General features: G+C 47.4%; 1 protein-coding gene and 1 non-coding gene across 2 annotated transcripts in view; one reads left to right on the top strand and one right to left on the bottom strand.

The window, feature by feature from the left end:
* Tmem53 (transmembrane protein 53) overlaps nt 1–2,444 on the bottom strand; it is a 23,372-nt gene extending 20,928 nt beyond the window's left edge. The window contains exon 1 of the mRNA XM_008845415.2: nt 2,270–2,444. Coding sequence (XP_008843637.1) covers nt 2,270–2,330 — 61 coding nt within the window. The 5' untranslated portion in view covers nt 2,331–2,444. The remainder of the gene's footprint in view (nt 1–2,269) is intronic.
* Nucleotides 2,445–7,160: 4,716 nt separating this feature from the next.
* LOC115072404 lies at nt 7,161–7,264 on the top strand. Its single transcript, XR_003851460.1, has one exon. It is a non-coding gene; the product is annotated as a U6 spliceosomal RNA (small nuclear RNA).
* Nucleotides 7,265–7,570: the final 306 nt, after the last annotated feature.

The following is a 7,570-nucleotide window of genomic DNA, read 5'->3' on the forward strand; positions in this document are numbered from 1 at the left end:
GCAAAGGAAAATCTCTTTAGATACTTAAGTGACAATTGAATTTATTTTTATAATTGTTTTAATAGCTTTTGTATAATCTTCATTGCTATTATGAGATATAAAATGTATTTATCAAATCTGTAATCATTATGCCAAAAAATCTGAATTACTGTAACATTTTGTATATTGTTAAAACTGTAACTTTAATTGTAAAAAAAATTTTTTTTTTAAAAATTAATTTTTATTTTATGTGTGTTTTGCTGGCATATATGTGAGCCCATGCATGGAGGCCAGAAGACATTGGATTCCCTGGAACTGGAGTTATAGACAGTTGTCAGCTGCCATGTCAGTACTGGGAACCAAACCCAGGTCCTCTGCAAGAGCAGCCAGTACCCTTAACTGCTGAGTTATTTCTCCAGCCCCTAAAAGGTTTTTTTTTTTTTTTTTTTTTTGGTTTTTTTTTGAGACAGGGTCTCCCTGTAGCCCCAGCTGTCCTGGAACTTACTATGTAGACCAAGCTAGCCTTGAACTCACAGAGATCCACCTGCCTCTGCCTACCGAGTGCTGGGGTTAAAGGTGTGAACCACCACGCCCGGCTTAAAAGTTCTTTTTTTTTAAAGAGAGCTGACTATGATACAGCTTAGTGATAGAGCAACGGCCTAGCATGTATGAGGCCCTGGGTTCAATCCAAGTCCCACCAAAGTAAATAAAGAATAATTTGCCAAAGTCACAGAGCTAGTAAGAGGTAGAGCAGAAATACAAACTAAGACCATCACACTGCCCACTTGGGCAGAGAGTTCCTACCCTCCTGGCCATGAAGAAGGCAGCACTAGCCCTTTGCAGCTGAAGGTTCTCCAAGGGCAACAATATTAATTGACTTCATCACATGTGATGCCAAAACTTTTCCAAAGTATTTTCACATCTATAAGCCCAAAGAGCCCTAAACCAACAGATCCAGGTCTACAGAAAAATAGTTGGAGCCACCTGTTCTTTGGGAGCTGAGGGACTGTTGCCCTCTCCTTCTAGATTCCAAACCAGGAACACTCAATGACACCAGAGGGGCCTGCAAGGCTCTCTTGAAGAAGGCAACATCTGAGCTAAGACAGGATGAGCTGGACACATGAGGTGCAGTGGAGAGCAAGGGGTACCCCAAGCAGGAAAGGGCAACCACAGAGGCTTAGAGAAGCTAGTAGTGTGCAGAGAATCACAAGTCATTTGGTGGTGCCAGAATGTAAACTTCACATGGAACAGTGGAAGGCATAGTGATCAAATCATGAAGGACTTTGAATATCCTGCTAAGGAATCTGGGCTTGATTTACCCTGAGGGCAATAAGGAGCCGCTGAAGGGTTTTATGCAGAGCAGTAATAGGATCAAGCCCTTGCAAGAAGATGATCCTCATGGGAGCAATCTAAGAAGCTGAGCTGCTGGCGGAGAGACTGAAGGTGTGAAGACCAGGCTGGTGGGACACCCAGGGCTCAGGCGGATCTGTACTCAAGCCGCCTCTATCACAATTCCCAACGAGGTCAACTTTCTCTTTCTGGTCCACCAACTTACAAACTACTAATTTTATGCTGTCTCCCATACATTTTCTTCAGTGATATGACTGTAGGGGGAAACAATGTTAATTCTAAATGTCAACTACGAAACTTGCCTGTTAGGCCCTATATTCGGTCCTTGACACAAGTAACCTCAGTGGTGCAGTCAGCAATCCTATGAGGGAGCTTACTCTGTTTGTTTTGCAAGGTAGGAAAACAGAAATTCAGAGCTGGTAGTTTACCAAAGGTCATCCAATTACTAAAGGGAGGAGTAGGATTTCAACAGAGTTCGACCTGGCCTAACAGACAGCTCGGTTAACAACTGCCAAGGAGAATGGATGGAAAGGGTTGGGCATGCTGAGTCCCTGGTCTTTTCCGAGGACAGAGGCCCCCTGAGGACTCCGTTCCTTTGGGAAGATGGGTGGTAGGCCTAGCCTCACTTGGCGAGGGGAGAGACGTGGGAAGTCCGATCCCAAACAAAAGGATCCCGCAGGACCTCAGGCGGCCTCCAGCTACAAAGAGAGCAAGTAGACCACGGGCCTGAGGAGCGCTGGTGCAGAACACTGCAACGCCCGGCAGAGCAGGGAGGAGGCGGGGCCCGCGGGGGGGGGCGGGCCTCTGCGCCCCACACACTCCATCCAGGACCTGCGGGACCCCCGGAGGGGCGGGCCGCAAGAAGGCGGGGCTGCGGGGCATCGCTGCGCCCGCCCCCGCACATCTGTCCGTCACCTCCCCACCCCTCCTCGTTCCATACTCTGGCTCCAGCGGGGCGGATCCGGGATCTCGATGGTGTAGTCCAGCTCGGCCGAGGCCATGGTGAAGATGCCGGCCGTCAGCACTGGCCTACCGCCGGAACTCCCGCTGGCTCACCCCGCCTCCCCCCGATGCCCCTCCCGGGGCCCGCCCACTCCCCAACACTGCCCAATCCCGGAGCCGCGCTCTGTGACCTCCCGCCCTAGCAACCACCGAGTCCCTGCCAACCTCCCGCGGCGCCCAGCTAACCCGGCCTTAGCAACCAGGCCCCGCCCTCCTGGTCTCTGGCCCACAGGCATTGGCTGAATCTCTTGCCTTGGATCAAGGATTGGCCAGCTGAGACGCCGCTCAGGAAGAGTCCCCACCCTCCCGTGAAGGTAAGCGTCCAGCCGGGTATTGCTGTGTTCTGGTTGTGAGGAGGAGCTCTCCAAACTTCATCTTCTTCTACCCGGTAGAAAAAGGGCCTGTAGCCTTTTGTGGTCTAACTACGTCCGCCATCCTCTACCAGCGCAGCTCCGAGGGCTGGAGGCAGAAAAACGTACAAAACTGCGTAAGGCGGCGCGTGCTGGTCCATCCTCCCACCGGGTGGGTGGAGACAGGCTGGCTGGTTGACTGGCGGGCTGGGTGGGATGCGGTCTTCAGTTGATGACTTAGTAAATGCCCTTTTCGTGGAGATCCCAAGGAACCAGAGAGTACAGCTTCCTTGCATTTAGCCATGCATTTAATAAGTATTTACTGAACACCTGTGTGTGCCAAAGGCTGGGCTACATACAGTTCTTCGGGCTCTAGTAAGGCTAAACTGGCCCTGACGTCTATAAATCTCAATGGGGGAGGAACCATGCATGAACCAACTCTAACCCTATAGGGAGTATAAAAATTCTACAGATGAGTAAGGGTTCGGGGAGCTGAGACTCTGAGAGAAGGAGCCTTAACGAAAATGGGATAGCTACTGAGCTAAGTCTTCAAGGACGTGTGGAAATAAAGGGAAAGTGAGCCTGGTGTGACCTCAAGGCCAGCCTGGTCTACATAGCAAATTCTAGGCCAGCTGGGGCTATATCGAGACCCTGTGGGGGGCACTTTAGGACTCTGCGTTCATGAGTTCACAGCTTGCTTGGAAAATAAATTTATCTTCAGAGATGAACTGATATTTTCCCGGCAACAATACCAGATAGACTTACATGGGGCCATGAGGCCCTCAGTTCCAAAGTGGAGTCTACCATCCCTTCTGCTTTCCGGGAGTGACTTTCAGCACTAGAAGTCTGTCTTTCCATGTTCATGGGCACATGGTATGTATCCCTCCTTTGTAGTGCAGCAATCTCTACACCTAGCCAATGGCCTGCATTGCTGATCTCTCATCCATCTGCACAATTCTGTCCTAGTGATGGCTTTATAAAAGAAAGGAAATGAAAGTGACTCAAACTCTTGAGCAGGCTGAAAACACATGCACAGAACAAGACATCCCCTCACAAGCTGCTGGCTGGACCTCATATTGTAGTATCACAGTCCTTGCTCCTGCTATTAAACTTGAAAACATTCCCAGGAAAGCTCACGGGACTTCATCTTCTGTGGCTCAGGTGTCACAGATCTATGGAATGAGAACTCCTAACCACAGTCTGTGAATACACACCTGTCAGCTCTGGTCCCTGAGAGAAGGGGGAAGTGAGAGTGGAAAGGAGCAGAGCAACCCTGCTATAGAATGCCTGAAGCTTCCAAGGGGAGCAGCCCTGCGTTTTAATGTAGCCTATGGTGAAGTCCCAGAGACCTTAGCTCAGCCCAATCCGATTTGCCAGAGTTCTTGTGAAAGTAGATGTGTACTGTATAATGCTTTAAAGAGCAGAGATGACTTAGATGAGCCAAGAGATAGGCTTCTGAGGGAGCAGTATAATGGTCAAGGGCTGATGTGGAGATCAACTTGGGTAAAGAAATGCATGAATATGGGGCTGTTCCCTGTTTCCTCTCACCTTCAGAGAAAGCCAGACATGAGATTCAGTTGGTTAAAAGCCAGAATAATGTGAAATCAGAAGTGTGCAAGTCTACAGATGTGAGCCAGCTCCAGCTGGAGAGGCAGCCATCATCTAGTACAGCAGGGGCAGACCCAAGGCTGAGTTCAAAGCCCAGAAGAACCTCAGTGAGCTAGGCTTCCTAGGAGACCCTGCATCTTGCCCACACAGCTGGACCAGGTTGGTAAAGCTGATAAAATGCTCCAGGTTGATTCCAGGGAGACTGAGAAGCAGCATCCAACAGAATGTGTGCATTCTGGTTTGATTTGGAGCATAAAATAGAAAGGGAGCCAGTTGCGTTTGTCATCTCTTTGAATGAAAAAATATATGTTGAAGAGAAATGCTAGGTTGGACACCTTGCTTCCTGAAGATGTAGAAGATGGTAAAGTGGAAGGGGATGCTAAAGATGATATATATGAGATAGACCGTTTCCACAAAATTACTGAGCAGGGCTGCTTGATTCCCCACAGGGGAAGACTTTAAGTCAAGAGGTTGACGGGGTGATGAGCTGAAAGTTGCCCTCACACTTTGTCACACATGAGAGCACCCATGTGACTTCCAAAGTGAAGGGAAGGAAGAATGTGAAAGCGCCTGTGGAGGAATCCAGAAGAAATCTGCATGGCTTTGCAGGAGGGCTTGCAGCCCAAAGCTCAGTGTGGTATGAGCTCCTGAGTTGTATGAAGAGATGATGTTTAGGTACAGGGCGACTCTGAACACCTGTGTGATAATGCTTCTACTAAATCACTCACATGCTGGATGCACCTGTGAAGGAACAGTTTACTAATGCATTTGTCATGACCAGGAAGAACATCTTCCTCCTTTTGAAGCAAGAAATCTCTAGTATGCAGCAAGTAAGTTAAGAAAGCTGTACAAGTAGGGCAGGGTGGTGCACACCTTTAATCTTGCTCTCAGGAGGCAGAGGCAGGCAGATTGCTGTGAGTTTGAGGCCAGCTTGGTCTACATCGTGAGTTCCAGGGCAGCTGGGGCTACAGAAAGACCCTGTCTCAAAAAACAAAAACAGTAAGAAAAAAGTACAACAGGTAGGCACAGTGGTGCATCCTGCCTTACCAGCTACTTGGAATTCTTGGAAGCCCACAGAAAATTAAGTCCCATGAGCTTTGCTGGGAAAGGGGAGGGAGTCAGCTCTGGCCATGGTAAGTATGAGGTATGTGCACAAAACATCCAAGTGCAGGTGTCCAGGTATGAACAGGAAGTAGAAATGTGGAGGTCCATCAGGCATTGTAAATGACAGCCACACCACATTGGTTGAGCTTGCCCAGGGAATATGTATAGCGTAAGAAGTACCTACATCTGAAACTCTGCAAAAGTAATGGAGAGAAAGTGTCCAAAATGGCAAGGAAATAATCAGTAGTAGAGCATGATGTTTTAGAAGCCAAAGGAGGAAAGCTTTGGAGGCTGATGATTCATAAAGTAAAATAAAATCTCAAAGATGACACTGGATTTACAAACAAGAAAGTTGAGAGACCATTGCAAGTGCCGTTTCAGTGGAGTGGTAAGAGCAGAGGTTAAATTACAGTGGCTTGAGAAGTGATGGGACGTGACAGGTATGGTGATGATTCTCTGCGTCCCAAGCATTTGAGAGGTAGAGACAGGAGGATCAAAAGTTCAAGTTCACTGGGCATGCCTTTAGTCCCAGTACCGTGGAGGCAGAGGCAAGCAGATCTGTGAGATCGATGAGGTCAGCGAGGTCAGCCTTGTCTGCATAGCAAGTTCCAGGCCAGCTGGTGATATAGCAGGAGAGAGACCCTGCCTCAAAAAGAAAAAAATGTTCATGGTCATCCTCAGCTACATAATGAGTTGGAGGTCAGCCTGAGCTCCGTGAGACCTTGTCTCCAAAAAAAAAAAAAAAAAAAAAAAAGTTTCGAGACCTCCTAGAAAGTTATAAAAGAAGGGGGAAAGCCTGTGCCCTGGCGAACCTGTTTTCAAAAAAAAAAAAAAGTTTCGAGACCTCCTAGAAAGTTATAAAAGAAGGGGGAAAGCCTGTGCCCTGGCGAACCTGTTTTCAAAAAAAAAAAAAAGTTTCGAGACCTCCTAGAAAGTTATAAAAGAAGGGGGAAAGCCTGTGCCCTGGCGAACCTGTTTTCAAAAAAAAAAAAAAGTTTCGAGACCTCCTAGAAAGTTATAAAAGAAGGGGGAAAGCCTGTGCCCTGGCGAACCTGTTTTCAAAAAAAAAAAAAAGTTTCGAGACCTCCTAGAAAGTTATAAAAGAAGGGGGAAAGCCTGTGCCCTGGCGAACCTGTTTTCAAAAAAAAAAAAAAGTTTCGAGACCTCCTAGAAAGTTATAAAAGAAGGGGGAAAGCCTGTGCCCTGGCGAACCTGTTTTCAAAAAAAAAAAAAAGTTTCGAGACCTCCTAGAAAGTTATAAAAGAAGGGGGAAAGCCTGTGCCCTGGCGAACCTGTTTTCAAAAAAAAAAAAAAAAAAAAAAAAGGGAAGACAAAGGAAGCACTTTCAAGAAAATTTTACATTTATTGACCTTTTAGGAGAAGAAATAGAGAAGGCCGGAATGGAGAGATACTGGTGACATAAATCCAACAAAGAGAAGAATGACAGAATTGTGAGGGAAAGAAGGTGGCCTAAAGCGTGGTCCCTGAAAACATGGGGAGGTTCACTTTAAATGGTGGAGGAGAAGCAAGAGTGTGTTGATAAGTGATAAGTTGATGAGTGTTGAGAAGTGTTGTCCACACAAGCATGAGAACCTGTGTTGGGTCCTCAGAACCCATGTAAAACCTGGGCACATGCACTGGGGTGGTAGCACATACCTATAATTCCAACACTGGGGAGGCGGATGGGTCCCAGGAGCTTGCTGCCAGCCAGTCTAGCCAAATGGGTAAACTCTAGGTTCAATGAGAGACCTGTCTCAAAAATATAAGGTGCTTGCTTGGGCATCACATATACTAAAATTGGAACAATATAGAGATTAGCATAGCCCCTGCACAAGAATGACATGCAAATTTGTGAAGCATTCCATATTAAAAAAAGAAAAACAGCGGGGCATGGTGATGTACATCTTTAATCCCAGCACTCTGGAGGCATTGGCAGAGGCAGGTGGATCTCTGTGAGATAGGGACCAGCCTGGTCTATAGTCAGCTCTGTGCCAGCTGGGGCTACAGGGAGGCAAGAAAGAAAGAAAAGAAAGAAAAGGAAGGAAGGAAGGAAGGAAGGAAGGAAGGAAGGAAGGAAGGAAGGAAGGAAGGAAGGAAAGCAAGCCTGGAAACCTGTGTTCAATCCCTGAAACCCACGTAAAGGTGGAAGGATAAAACTCATTCTTATCCTCTGACCT

The sequence above is a fragment of the Nannospalax galili genome, unplaced genomic scaffold (assembly GCF_000622305.1).
Source record: "Nannospalax galili isolate Female #2095 unplaced genomic scaffold, S.galili_v1.0 scaffold1402, whole genome shotgun sequence".
NCBI lineage: Eukaryota > Metazoa > Chordata > Mammalia > Rodentia > Spalacidae > Nannospalax > Nannospalax galili.